The sequence below is a fragment of the Mus caroli genome, unplaced genomic scaffold (assembly GCF_978045245.1).
Source record: "Mus caroli unplaced genomic scaffold, Mus_caroli_1 scaffold_4, whole genome shotgun sequence".
NCBI classification, from domain to species: domain Eukaryota; kingdom Metazoa; phylum Chordata; class Mammalia; order Rodentia; family Muridae; genus Mus; species Mus caroli.
The window spans coordinates 108279645-108294486 of NW_028227259.1; the positions used below are offsets into that span (position 1 = coordinate 108279645).

The following is a 14842-nucleotide window of genomic DNA, read 5'->3' on the forward strand; positions in this document are numbered from 1 at the left end:
TGATAATCTTCTCCTGACTTCAAAATAGCATCACGCCAGCCTGACCACAGTGACAAACAAGACAATTAGTAGTTTTGCAAGTCACTGGGCTCTGACCTCTCTCGCTCCTCCCAGACAACCTCCCACTGCAGTGCTGGGAGAGGATGACATGTGGAAGAACTTGCAGACAATTTTTGCAATGGATCCAGAGAAGCAAAATCCCTTCCCTTAAGTAAATGGCCTTTATGCAAATTTGCCTTTTTTTTTTTTTTTTTTAAATCAGGTCTTTAAAATCCCAAGTCCTGTAAAAAGATTTATACAAAAATGTCCTGGCTCAGCTTAGCTCTTCACGCCAATGTGCATTGTCTCTTCAGCAAAGAGTTGAGCAGACAGACTTAACCATTTGAAGGAATATATTTGAATATATAAATATTCTCCTTGAAGTAGATATATTTGAGTATATAAATATTCTACTTGAAGAATAGGTGTTAGAAAGGAAAGTGATATTTTTGCTTCAGTCTGAGTCTAATAAGCTATTAGAAATATTAATTTCTTTTTTATCCTATTTTTTTTTCTTTTTGGGAGGGATGGGCTTATGGCTTTTGCCTTTTTTTTTTTATTGGATTTTTTAAAATTTACATTTCAAATGTTATCCCCTTTCCTGCCCCGCCAACCTTTTTTTTTTTTTTTTTAAGATTTTATTTACTTTATGTATCTGAATACACTGTAGCTGTCTTCAGACACACCAGAAGAGAGCATCGGATCCCATTCTGGTGGTTGTGAGCCACCATGTGGTTGCTGGGATTTGAACTCAGGACTTCTGGAAGAGCAGTCAGTGCTCTTAACCGCTGAATCAACTCTCCAGTCTGAAATATTAATTTCTTATCAGTACTAACAAGGTCCAGTTTCCAGAATGGTTCTGATGATCCCTCATGGTCCATATTTCCCCACATGAGAGCAGGGTTGACCTGTGTGATTGACAGAACATGGCTGGATGACATGGACCTCAGCTCCAGGTCACTAAGGGAGAAACCATGTTCCCTGCTGCTGGTGGCTCCACATGGTAGGGTCCTGAAGTCAGGGGTAGACAGCCCAGCGAATTACCTTAGAAGCTGATCCTGCAGATATCCACTGCACTAGCTCACAGACTGATCACATGACCCTAAGCCAGCCGGGTCTAAGTCAGTGACTTCCAGACTCCTGACCCTGGCAGGAGGTTAAGCTGCTAATCTGGGGGTGATCTGCCATGTAGTATATTGGGGTGCTCACAGAAACAGGCTCATCACCGTGTTTATTCAGAGAAGACTGATTACAGCAGTAGGATCTTACAGCAGCTGAGCTATAAACAACTCAGTTCCGATACTATCAGGTCTCGCTTTTAGGATGAAGGTCACACAGGTAACCCCTTCGAGGGAAATTCTGACCTTTGATGACCTTGCTTTTTTTTTTACTGCTTGAATGTGTATTTATCCATATGTGTTTTAAAATGTATCCATAAAACATCTCTGTGTGTGTGTGTGGGTGGGGGGTACAGACATGCACAGGCGTTCATGGAGGCCGGAAGACAACCTCAGTGTTGTTACTTATTTTTCTAGCTGTTGTTATTGTTGTTGTTTTGAGAGAAGGCTTTTCGTTGCAGCTCTGGCTGGCCTAGAACTCACTATGTAGACCAGGCTGGTCTGGAATCACAGAAATCTACCTACCTCTGCCTCCTGAGTTCTGGGATTAAAGGCCTGTACACACACACACACACACACACACACACACACACACACACACACACACAGAGGCACACACAGATACACACAGATACACGCACATACACACACACACAGCAAATATTATTTTGTCTTTTATGAGTATGCATCTGTGTGTTCCTGAGTGCAGATGTGTGCATCACATGTATTCAGGGGCCTTTAGAGGCCAGAACTATCAAGTCCCTAAGAACTGCATCTGCAGGCAGTTGTGAACCTCTACTTACTGCTGGGAGTTGAGCTGGGTCCTCTTCTAGAGCAGCAAGTACTCTGAACCACTGAGCTGTCTCTCCAGTCCCTTTACCCATCTTGAGATGTGGCCTCTCTATGGTCTGGAACTTTGTAAGGAGACTAGACTTGCTATCCAGGAAGCCGCAGAGACCCTGTCAGCACTATGATGATAAATCCTTGCCAACATGCCTGGCGTTCTTACACGGGTGCTAGGGACCAAACTCAGGTCTTCATGCTCACATGACAAATAGTGTATTGAAGGAACCATCTTCTTGGTCCAACAATTTTTCTCTCTGTCTCTGTCTGTCTGTTTGTATGTCCCCTTTTCTCTCAGATGTTCATATTGATTTGATTTACATTCTATGAACAGTTTCAATGCACACTGTTGGGGCATATCTCATAATTGATTACTAATAGAATTTTGACTCATGAAAGTCAAATCTTAAGAAAAGGAAAGGAAGTAGATTAAGATACAACACAGTACAATAGTGTGTAAATCTAAATTTGCTATTGTAAGAGTAATAAAAACCATCTTTGCTTTCACCTGTTACTGAAGATACAGCTATCAGCCAATCAAGGAATAATACCTAGGCCGTGCTTGTGATGTGAGATTCTGTGTTGAGCTGGTGGGTTCTGAGTTCCAAGTGTCACAGACACTTCACCCTGTCAGAAGCTTGCTCCTTTATCCCCGAGTGACTTTGAAAGGTTTGACCTGTCCTCAAGTTAACCAAGATGTAAAGTCTTTCCTTCTGAGATTCAGCACAGATCTCTGGCTTTGAGTGGCTTTCTCAGGTTTAACCACTGACTTCCCAGTGGATACTCATTTTCGCTGTGCACCAAGGCAGTGAGAAATGGCCTGGAGGTGGTGGCAGCTTGACCTAGCTCAGTAGGTAACATGCATGCTTTGCAAGCATGGAGATCTGAGTTTGGTATCCAGAACCCGCATAAAAAAGCCGATGTGGTAGTGCCTGCTTGTGATACCAGCAGTAGGAAGAAAATGGTAAATACTCTAGGACTTACTGGCCAGCTATTCTAGGCCTATGAAAGACTTGGCCTAAACAAAAACAAAAACAAACAAACAAACAAACAAACAAAAAAACCCAGAAAAAAGTAGATAGCACCAGAGGAAAGACAACTGAGGTTGTTTTCTGCCTCCTTGTGCATGTATACACATATGCATGTCCAAACGTGAACACATGCACACACTCACTCATGCACACACACCACACACACACACACACACACACAGGATCTTGCTGTAAGGCCACAGGACATAGTGATCATCTGAAGACATTGTTCTTTGGTGATGAACTTACCCTCTTTAATTCCAAAGCAGTGGCCCCATTCCTTCAAGGTGATGTGCTTATCCTTGTTGGGGTCACACTCCTCAAAGAAGCGAGTTATGCAGTGTTCCATGGGCACCAGGGAAGCTCGCAGAGGAGCAAGCTCAGAGTGTGTCAAGATCCTGCAAGAGGACAGTGACAGTCAGCGAACTGCCTGGCTTGTGCTTGAAGGCTTAAGTCTCGATCACCGAGGACATTCCCTTCTACAAAGTCACTGTGTGGGCCAACCAAAAAGCTGCGGGCAAGAACAGGTTATGGTGCCCGAGGCTCACCCCTTCACTGGGAACCCTCCAATCCCAGTCTCTGAATGTGCAGCCAGAGCTTGTGCTTGTGAGAGCTGCCTCTCACTTCCTGGCCAGCCTGGATTGTACTAGAAGTGGCACTTGGCCCAAGTTGGGCCGATAGATTACCTTGGGGGTTTAGTTCAAGAGTTGGGAACTGAAGGCATTTTTGTGGGGGAGCAGAGATTTAATAAGGAAACTCACTATGGTGATTCGGGAGCTGTGCTGTTGCCACGTTCAATTATTTTCTAAGTGATTTTTAATTAGATTCCTAACACGATGGTTTATATTTAGTATTTGAAAATGAAGCTGGACATGTTCCCAACTGGGTCTCAATTCTGTTTCACAGAGATATCATTACACCAGAAAATGTAAAGGGTTTCTACCTGTCTGCAGGATGCTGGTCCAGTTCATTAAACTGCCAGTGCACAGGATACACATACATGTGGTAGTTTTTCTTAAAGTCCCTCAAGAGAAGTTCAATGGGATGGTCTCCAGCCAAGAGTCTCTTCTCATCCAGGTAAATTTTCTTGACCTGAGATTAAGACGGGAGAAGTTGGTCAGCTACCAGGTGACTGTTGTAGGACTGTCACGCGCCACTCTTACTTGAAAGGTAACAGACAGAGGAAAACCTGCCCAGGGCATGAAGCCTGTTTCAAATAAATTAGATTCTAATCAATATAGCCAGCCAGCCAGCCAGCCTGCCTTTCTTCATCTTTATTTTTGTTTTAAAATATCTCATCAGAATAAAATTCCAGTTTATTGCCAGACATTGTGTATACACAAACATATTTTTTATAGTGATCTGTCCCTTTGCCTTGAATGTAAACATCTTAAGGTGGAAATTTTATGTGTCTGTTGCTGTATCTTCAGAACTTAGGTCAATTCTGGCATCTAGGATGTATTCAATAACTACCTGATGAATGAATCTTCTCTTGAAACTTCTGGGATCAATGTACTGCACTTTTAAACCTTAACATGTTGCTGACATTGTGAGCAATTAATTCTCCTTATGGCAGAATTCATGACTGGCCTATGAGGGCAGAAATGTTAGATTTAAACCTGTTGAGACTTGGAAAACAATGTCCTCCAAAGGCCCATGACTAAACCGCCAAGGACTTAGTCCCCAGCCCAGGGCACTCATGGAGGTGGTGGAACTGTTCAGAGATAGTGCCTAGTTGGAAGTTTCCAGGTCATATGGGGCCCACCCTTGAACGGGATATGGGGAGCCCAGCACCTCTTTTTTGTTTTACTCCTTGGTTCACCATGAAGTGAATACATGTTCCCAGCCACTGGATACCATCTCCTCACAGGCCCAAAGCAACACAGTCGATCTCAGTCACAAACTTAAACTCCCGAAACAGTGAGCCAAGGGACTTGTCTTCTTTCTATTAAGTTGTGCAATTTCTAGTATTTGTTCCAGTCATGGAAAGACTGATAAATGCTGAATTTGTTTACTTTGCTCCATCACAGCTTTCTGTAGACACAACTAAAGAGACATTTTCCAGGCCATGGCCCTTGAGTAGAATGTGGGCGGTTTGGCCATGTTAGGAAGGTTGTGACGTGGAAGGTGACCACTGCACAATGTTAATGTGTGTAGGCTAACCATACGCAGAAAAGCAGAGAAGGCTTCCTCTGCCAAGCAGTGCTCCTACCACGCCCTTCCCCACCCAGGTCCTGAGGAGACACACTTGGGCGGCAGACCCAGGTAGCTTACTTTGCTTCTTTGCTTTTCATTGAGATAGCCGCCATGTTTAGGATTTGGTTCATAAAGCTGCATGAGGATGTTTTTGAGCCAGTCTCTCATCCGCAGGGGAAACTGAGCCACTTCAAAGTCCGTACAGGGAGGAATAGCTGTGGTAAGCAGAAAACATGTGAGCATACTTGAAATAACAAGTCACAGGAGGCCCTTGCATACTCCAAGTTGTTGGGTATTTTTTGTGCTTGGGTATCAGGATGTTTTAAGAGAACTCTACATAATTTTAACATGCTGCAAAGGACTGAGGACCACTGCTGTAGAATTAAAGACCAGGAATTTAAGCTGGGCAGTGGTGACACATGCCTTTAATCCCAGCACTTGGGAAGCAGAGGCAGGTGGATTTCTGAGTCCAAGGCCAGCTTGGTCTACAGAGTGAGTTTCAGGAGAGCCAGGGCTACACAGAGAAACCCTGACTTGAAAACTCAAAAAGAAAAAAAGAAAGAAAGAAAGAAAGAAAACTAAAGGACCAGGAATTTAGAGACATGGAGATCACTCCGGGTGTTGTTGAGCCCCAGAAGATAACGTGGAGCTGAGCTCCGGTTCAGTAGCAAATCACGCTACATCTCTGCATTTAAAGAGGCCCACGCCTGTTCCCAGACCACCCAAGCCTGTACCAGCTGCCAAGAGGGTTCATTTCATCACTATCTCCCCGGGGCTCAACTATGTGGCTACTACCTCAACACAAGGCTTCAGAGTGTGTGGTGACAAGCTCAGAGAACACAGAGCAACATACCAGCCTCCATGGACTTCTGCTTAGAATGTGCATAGATGAATTTGTCTACATTAACAGACAAAGCAAGTCAGAGGCTAACATTTATCATCAAGTAACCCAACAGACATACTCTTATGTGTGTGGAAACTGAGGAGAAGCAGAAGCACTGAGTGGGCTGTACTAGTGTGGAAGAGGCAGGGGAGCCAGACACAACTGAGAAAATCCTGGGAGATGGCATTCCGCAACTTCTGGAAGAATTTACTGCCATACATTTCTCGACAAAGGAGTTAACTCGGGAGGAAGACTTCAGAAAATCCCCATCTTTCATGTATGTAAGTGCTTATTACAATGGTGCCTCTGAACTTGATGGGGCGGGGAGGATTGGAATTGTCTAAGTTTCTTGAAAAAACAAAAAACAAATAGTAAAGTAAAACTATGCTTCCCACGTGGTCTCGTAGAATCGGAATCTCCTATGATCAGGACCGGGAATTCCTGAGTCGGTCTTAATTTCAGTCTGCTCTCATAACTATATGAACTTGTTTTGGTCAATATATGTAGAATTCAGAGAGGCACAGACATCACCCCAAATCCACCCACAAGTGATGTTTGGCAGTTAGTGGTCAGTGTCTCACATTTGCAAGCTCCGAAGTAATCCAGCTGCAGTTGGTGTCCCTTTTTGGTCCCCTCCAGCCTGCACTTGGTAGCAAACAGGTGACAGGAGCTGGCGTAGGTCTGGTTATCAGTGCCACAAGCCTAGATAAGGAAAGCAAGGAGCGGAGATGGAACCAGATACTCACTGGAGAATGCTTACCTGGAACTCACAGAACACCTGGTAAATGTGCTGTGCCAAAGATGTGCTCTGGCAGAGTCTGTAAACATAGCGATTCTCCAATTTGGCACACATAAAAAAAAATCTACTAAGTTAAACTAACGGTGGTAACTTAGCTCCTGATAGATCTCCATAGAACTGTAATTGTGAATGTCCCAAGGATAGAAGGAATTCAAAATTTCTCCTCTTCAAATGCTAGCGCCATCTTTTAAAATTGAAATATAAATATTTTATGTGCTTCGGGTATAATGCACACACTTCACTCTGTGTTTCATATGTATGCACAGAGATGCACATGCATGTATGGGGGGGGAGGCGTAGGCTGATGTTGGGAGAACCTTAGCTGAAGATGGGCGGGTCTTAGACTGCTGGTGGGCGGGTCTTAGACTGCTGGTGGGCAGGGCTTAGGCTGCTGGTGGGAGGGACATATGCTGATGGGAGGGGGGAGTTCTCTTTGATCTCTCCCCACCTTATTTGCTAAGGCAGACTCTCTCAGTTGAACGCAGAGCTCGTCTATACCACTAGTCTTCCCAGTCAGCTTTTTCCAGTGAGTCCCATCTCTGCCTTCTGAGTGTCCCAGAGTTACCACTCCCACCTAGCAGTTATGTGGGTACTGGGAATCCCACCTCCCATCCTTAGACCTACACAGAAGGCTTTTCCCACTGGGCCATCTCCTCGGCCCCACTCTTCATTTTTTATGGCACAGTTGAAATACTTTGATTTCTGTGGTATCTGTTCCCTTTCAATATTGCTTCAAATATTAAATAACTTGCGTCCCCACTCATAAAACAGATTCAATTGCAAACTATTTCCACTCGAGAAACTAGAGTTTTGGTGTATCTCGGGGACCATTCTTCAGAATACTTACCTGATCAAGGATTTTTGCAGGGGGACAAGTCTCTGGATCTTGGCAAACACAGTGAGGTTTCCCTTGTGGATCGGTTTTGCAAATGTGTCCCCTTTTACATTGGAAGTTCGTGCAAGAACCTAACAGGAAAGATTGGAAAGGGAACAGAGACACAGAGAAATTGTGTATTAAACACGCAGTCAAACAGACTGTCGGCATCATTGTAACAAAACAAGACAGGAAGTCAGATTCCAGAGAACAGGAGAGCAGGAAGATGCTGGGAACCACTTTAATTGATGTGCTAATCTGCAGATGGACTCTCTGGCATCAGATGTGTGCACAGGAGTTTAGATACCTTCTTACAACAGACTGGGTTGGAGCTGGAAGAGGGCCAGAGCTTTTCTTGGCTTGCCTGAGACCCTCAGAATCTCAGGTGTAGGAAACGAGGTGCAGAGAGGTCTGAAGATAAGCCAGGGAATTTAATTTACTGAGATTAAAGATATTCATGGTAGGGAAGAATGGGTTTGAGAATAAGTAGCAGAATCAGTCCTTCTCAGAGCTGAAAGTGGGGCAGGGTCTGGGGGTGGGTGGGATACAGATCGTTTTGTATACAATCTCAACAGGTCTTTCAATTTGTAAGCACAATGACCCAAAGTTTATCAACACATATTAGAAATACCAACACTTTATGAACTATTTCCTTGGGGAGGCTGGAGACGTGGATTTCTGGGTCATAATGGAAGGGGTGCTAACCCAAATGGCAGACTCCATCCCTCCTGGACCAGCTGCAGCTCACACAGTGTCCACTCACCAGCACTGTGCCCCCTTGAGTTGCCCTCATCTGAAGGTTCAGCATTTGGTGAGCTCTCAGCTTTCTTGGCCTTTGAAAAGAGCAAGAGCAGAATTTCAGTGTTCTCAAGAGAGCAGTAATTTGCTTTCTGTCTTACTGTGTTAGGTACATACCTCCATGGAGCCATGCATACCTCTGAAGAAGCTGTGCCTAACACTACAGAGCCGTGTATACCTCAGTAAAGCCCTGCATACCTCCACAGAGCTGTGCATACCTCCACAAAGCTCTGCATACCTCCACAGAGCTGTGCATGTTCAGATCTCAACTGGGAAACCCCTGCAACTGCAGAGTGAGACAGTAGCCCTTGGAGAGCAAGAGTCTCCCCATGTGAGATAGGATCACTCCGTCAGAGTTGGGAGAGCATTGTCTCCATAATATTATCTTGGGATTCTGTCCTGAGAATGGGGGGTCCATCAGTCACCTACATGGATTCTTGCCACCCCAGACAGGGTCAGTTTCTATGGAGTGCTGCTAGGGAGTTGCCAGAAAGTCCAAGGCGATTAAACCACTAAAAGCAAAGCAGAATCCTTTCTCCCTACTGTAACTTCTGCGTTTTCATCGGGGGGGGGGGGGTTTGCTTAATAGTGCAGTACTTTTAATTTTTATGGTTAATTTTACAAATGTTGCTGTCTTTCTGAGTCTGTTGGGGGTTTTCTGAGAGACTCAGTGGCTCAGCGGGATCAGAGTGAGCCACTTTTGAGACAGCAGGCTCATTCTCCAGCCAGCTCCAGGGACGGAGTTTTTGTGTGATTGTTTTATTTCTTTATTTCAGAGACAGGGTTTATCTGAGTCCTGAAACCCACTCTGTACACCAGGATGTCCTGAAACTCAATCTGTATCACAGGCTGGCCTTGAACTCAGAGACCTGGTTGCCTCTGCCTCTGCCTCTGGAGTGCTGGGATCAAAGGGCTGCACAACCACCACCAGGCAGCAACAGGGATTTCTAATCCTACTGTCTGCACTTCTGAGCTCCCATAACTGTAGACATTCACGTGGTCTGTTCAAAGGACGGGCTGGACGTGCTGGGGAGTTATGGCCTCTCTGGTAAGGCAGCAAGGCTCAGACAAAACAAGTGTGACAGCTCCCTGGCTCCCGAGTGGAATAATGCTTAGAAGGGTTGTGTTTTGTTTGTTTGTTATTTTATGAACTTAATGAGGGTCTCCTTGTTAGCTTCTTTTCCTCCCCTGTGCAATGTTTAACATTTCTAGCTCTTTGTTTCTCGTACTTCTCAAATAACTGTCACTCAAATTCAAGGTCACCTTGAATTTGGGAGGCCACATAAAACATGTTGTTTTCAGTCTAATGATGGAGGCAGGCAGAAAAAGATATAATTGTACAAGGTGAGAATCCATAATCTGAGTGCTTGAAATATGTAATTCTCCAAAATCCAACTACTGGTTGAGTGCTGACAGGTCACAGTTAAAAGAGACACATAAGCCAGGCATGGTGGCGCACACCTTTAATCTCAGCACTCGGGAGGCAGAGGCAGGTAGAGTTCTGAGTTCGAGGCCAGCCTGGTCTACAAAGTGAGTTCCAGGACAGCCAGGGCTATACAGAGAAACCCTGTCTCAAAAAACCAACCCCCCCAAAAAAGAGAGACACGTAAAAATATCATACAAAATTACACGTAAGTTATATACAGCACATAGAGAGAGTGTGTAAAATGAAAAAAATTTGTGCTTAAACTTGGACTCTATTTTCCAGGTATTTCGTTATGTACATGCAATTTCCAAATTAAAACAAAAACAAAAAAACAATCACAATGCTTTTGTTCTCAGTCGCGTCAGATGAGGATGCTCACCCTGCCCTGTATTTTAGTAAGTCCTGCTATAAACACGCACACCAGGGTGCGGGGATGTGGGGAGCAGCTACGACTATTCTCGACCGACTGGACAAGCATCCTTGTCAGTAAGCTCACCTCTTGGTTGTCTGCAGATTCCCTCAGGTTTTCACTCTCGCCAGTGGTTGTCTCCTCGCCGCCGCCATATTTGAGGTAATAGGAGAGGGAATGCATCCTTTCAGCCTCTAGGAATTCCTGGCTGGGGATGAAGTAGTCATCGCCTGCACCATGCTTAGAGTCATCCCCGCCCCCGTTATCACCAGCTCCGTGACTCCGAGGCACCACGGCAGCATCGGTAGGTTCTGTGGAAACGGCCTTCTCATCAGTGTCCTTCTGGTTGCCAGTAGCTTCAAGGCCAGCTTTCCCTTCTTGGTCCTGCTGCTCTGTATGTGGAATGTGTTCCTTGCTGCCTGCAGCCTTGTCCTCCCCTTCTGCCTCAGAGTCGCTCTCCTGCCCTTGGTTTCCTTGCGCAGATTGATGCTTCTCTGTCTTGCTTAGCTGAGTGGGCTGACTGGACTCTTCTAAGGTGTCATCAGATTGGTCTCCGTTTCCTTCCCACTTGCTGGTAGGCTGCTCCTCCAGAGATTCTTTTCCCTCCTCTTGGTTATCCCTGGGGGCACCAATGTCTTCAGGCTCTTCCTCTTCTTCGTCCTCTTCTTCTTCCTCTTCTTCATTGGGAATGTCTGGAACTTGTGTCTGGCTTTCTTCAGCCACTAAATCTTGGGTTTGCTTGCTGCTCTCATTCGGTTGCTGGTGTGAGTCACTTACAGGTTGCTCCTGACTCTCCTCTCCCTTTGTGATGTTTGCACGTTGGTTAGGATCCACAAAGGAAGTGGACACCGTCGGGGGGAAATCGCCGTTCTCCGGGAGACTTTTCTGTTGAGGCTCACTTGTACCTTCTTGTAGATCCAGCGCTAGTGTTTCTTCCGTTGGATCTACACTTAAATCCCCATCTCCATCCTCCTCATCCTTCAGGTCCACCTCGAAGCTATAGGTTTTGTCCTGCTCTGTTGACTGTTCATGAGTTTCCTCTTCTGAATTCAGTGCTGAAGGTTTTTCAGCCTTAAATGAAACAAATGACATGGTATTCTTATTTATCTCTACAAAGCTAGCATTAAACATTCTTCCTGGGCTGGAGAGATAGCTCAGCAGTTAAGAGCACTGCCTGCTCTTCCAAAGGTCCTGAGTTCAATTCCCAGCAACCACATGGTGGCTCACAACCATCTGTAATGGGATCTGATGCTCTCTTCTAGTGTGTGTCTGAAGACAGCTACAATGTACTCATGTAAATAAAATAAATCTTTAAAAAAAAAATTCTAGCCGGGCGTGGTGGCGCACGCCTTTAATCCCAGCACTCAGGAGGCAGAGGCAGGCGGATTTCTGAGTTCGAGGCCAGCCTGGTCTACAAAGTGAGTGCCAGGACAGCCAGGGCTACACAGAGAAACCCTGTCTCAAAAAACCAAAAAAAAAAAAAAAAAAAAAAAATTCTTCCTTCTGTTTCTTCAGACATTATCATGTGAACATATTCATGTTGTTCTTTCCATTCTAGAGCACAGGGTTAGCCTGACTTTGACTTTTGTAAAAGGAAATGGTTGTAGAGTGCTTCACTGCAGCAAGCACACTATTAGTCACCACGACTTCTAGTGTTTACAGAGAATTTGTATGGTTATCGCACTTACAAAATGAAACTTAGAAATGAATATTGTTAGCATTCTTTTTTTGTTGTTTTTTTGAGACAGGGTTTCTCTGTGTAGCCCTGGCTGTCCTGGAACTCACTCTGTAGACCAGTCTGGCCAAGAATTCAGAAATCCGCCTGCCACTGCCTCCCAAGTGCTGGGATTAAAGGTGTTCGCCACCACTGCCCGACTATTGTTAGCATTCTGTCTAAACTCCACCCCACAGAAGCAATTTATCTTTTCATAAACACATCCAATATATTACCCTTGTAAGGATGCTTTGATACTGAATTCTCAGGAAAAATGATAAACGATGGCATTAATATAATGATTATTTTTACCTTGTCATTGGGATGGTTTTCTATGTCTGCTGTAGCTTCAACCCCGACAGTGGGGACTGTAGCGTCTTCTGGTGTCACCAGTGTTGCAGTAGTTGGGTTGGAATGGTCAGAGAGAAATCTTGTACTTGTCTGAAAAAGTGAAGACTTTATGTTACTAATATATAGAAGCCAACTGAAAAAATCTGAGTTTTTGCTATTATCACCAGCGCTGGGTTCTATCTTTACTGATAACACTAATGAATGGTATTCTCTAGAATTTCCTAGGCTACAAGCAAATGTCTGAAATATACTAAAAGATTATAGTCAAGTTTATGAAAGGTTTTATATATATATATATATGTGTGTGTGTGTGTGTATACATATATATCTTTCATAAATATATGTATATTTATGAAATACATGTATATACATATATACATGTGTGTATATATATATACATACATATACATACATACACACATAAATACATACAAAGACTGGCTGAAAACATTTCAATAATGATCATTCTTGAGTTTTTGGAATTTTCAAACGTTGACAAAAACAGATTTTATAACCTTGAAGAGTGTTATCTAACACAGAGTTGAAGAAGAACAAAATTAACCTTGGGATATAGCACTGTCCAGCCCCTTGCCTGCTTTTAAGTTCTCACAGATAATTAGCAGAAAAGATTATACAATTTTTGCTAAATGCTTATTTATTTTCTGGTCCCCACTGGTTTCAACATGCATCAGGACATCTTTGACTAAAAAGCGGTTTAATTTAGAACTAATTCAAAGATTTCGTGGGACAGGGCATGGAGCCTGGTAGGTAACAGCAGCCGTGGAGTCTGGCTGCAAAGAGCAATGGCTTCCCTCAAGATTGCAGGCGTCAAGGAAGAGATGGGCAGTGATGCACTGTGTCATAGGGAAGCTGAGGAACTAGATTTAGAGAGAAGTCTCCCTTCAAGTGGTGACTGCTTGTTACTCTCTGTTGGGGCTTGACAAGTGGCTGGCTTGCGTCACCACTGGCAAGGTGAGCAGAAACACAGAGTGAGCGTGTAAACTCTTTTGTAAAGTTCAAGGGGTTAGAATGACTCTCCCTGACAGTAGTGATGGTGGCGCATGCGCTATCAGTGTCCGAGGCAGCTATCTGAGGGCTGCCAGTGGGCTATGAAGTGAGCCGAGTGGGTGCAGAATCTGTGAGGATTCGGCTGCTGTTTTGCATCCCACCAGCTTCTCAGCTGAGAGGATTAACACTGAAAATGTTTTGAAAGAAGCCAAGGGAAGAGGGGAAGGAGAAAGAATGGGACTATTTTGGTAAATCCCTCTCATCCTCGAGTGTCCTGGGAGACAGGAGAGGTAGGGGAGAGGTTAGGCTTGTTGTATGCATCCGCGTTATCTCCTGAACCTCCACGTTCCTCCTAGCCCCAAGAAGTTCACACTAGTACAGCAGGCAGCTCATTTCTTTCAGAAGTTTCTGGTGATTGAAATCTATTTCATTATCATGGTCACGCCTATATTTATTCCTCACAGCCTCTTGAGAGTCTGCTTGGAATCTTCCTGTCATGCAGAAACTGCGAGTTGCTGAAGAATTAATTCAAGCAGAGCTGGAAAACACTACAGGATTTTAAACTGGCCAGTCTTGTGAAGTTACTTAGCTTTTAAGCATCTGGCTGGGTCTGCTTATAATAAATTGTCCCAGAAAGGAAACATCTGGCTTGTGTCTATGTGTGGGCATGCCAGCAAACATTTGGTTCAAAGACTCTGGGTGCCTGTTTACAAAGAGGAATCTGTGACCACTCCAAAAGGAGAACATATTTTCCGGAGAAAAACGATGTTTCTGTGGGAACTGTTCTATGTTAGTTTGTCCCATATTTCTAATTTCAGAGTACAGTGTGTAAATTCAACGGGACTGCTCCACATGAGTTAGGCATGGTTCTTAGCGTCTGTCATAAATTCTTTGTTTCCGTGAACTGCTCGATCAGGGTGATGGAGCTTGGTTTTGCTGACTCAGCTGTCAGAAACCAGCTCCCATTCATCTAAAACGCAAGGACAGAATTTTAGACCAGAGAAGAGGGAACAATTGCTTGTCTATTTAGAGGAGGTTGGTCCTTCCAATGGGTGAAGAAAAACAGACGGCACAAATAAAAGATGACACAGGCCATCTGTGGGACACCAATAATGATCACAGGATCTGTCTTAAAAGGAAACCTCCCTACAGTGCTCAGGCTGAGACATGGTCCCAAGAGTATGACTTAAGTGTAGCGCCTTTATCACTTGTAGATGGTGGCGGGGTGAGTGGGCCTGACCAGGAAGCACAGATGCTCTAGTCATGCCTACTTGGAGCACACTTTCTTGGACAGCCCAGAGATGAGATTGCAGCCACTCTATGATTACCACCATAACATTTATAGTCCTACCA

The 14842-nt window shown here is 44.4% G+C and overlaps 1 protein-coding gene across 2 annotated transcripts in view; it reads right to left on the reverse strand.

Annotated features, from left to right (window-relative positions):
- Window positions 1-14842, reverse strand: part of Sparcl1 (SPARC like 1) — a 33942-nt gene that overhangs the window by 2717 nt on the left and 16383 nt on the right. For both annotated transcript variants that reach the window (XM_085836938.1, XM_021162708.3), the window contains 8 exons: window positions 12443-12571; window positions 10504-11487; window positions 8547-8616; window positions 7757-7875; window positions 6692-6812; window positions 5306-5442; window positions 3975-4123; window positions 3281-3429 (listed from right to left, as the gene is read on the reverse strand). In XM_085836938.1, coding sequence (XP_085693064.1) covers window positions 3281-3429; window positions 3975-4123; window positions 5306-5442; window positions 6692-6812; window positions 7757-7875; window positions 8547-8616; window positions 10504-11487; window positions 12443-12571 — 1858 coding nt within the window. The remainder of the gene's footprint in view (window positions 1-3280; window positions 3430-3974; window positions 4124-5305; window positions 5443-6691; window positions 6813-7756; window positions 7876-8546; window positions 8617-10503; window positions 11488-12442; window positions 12572-14842) is intronic.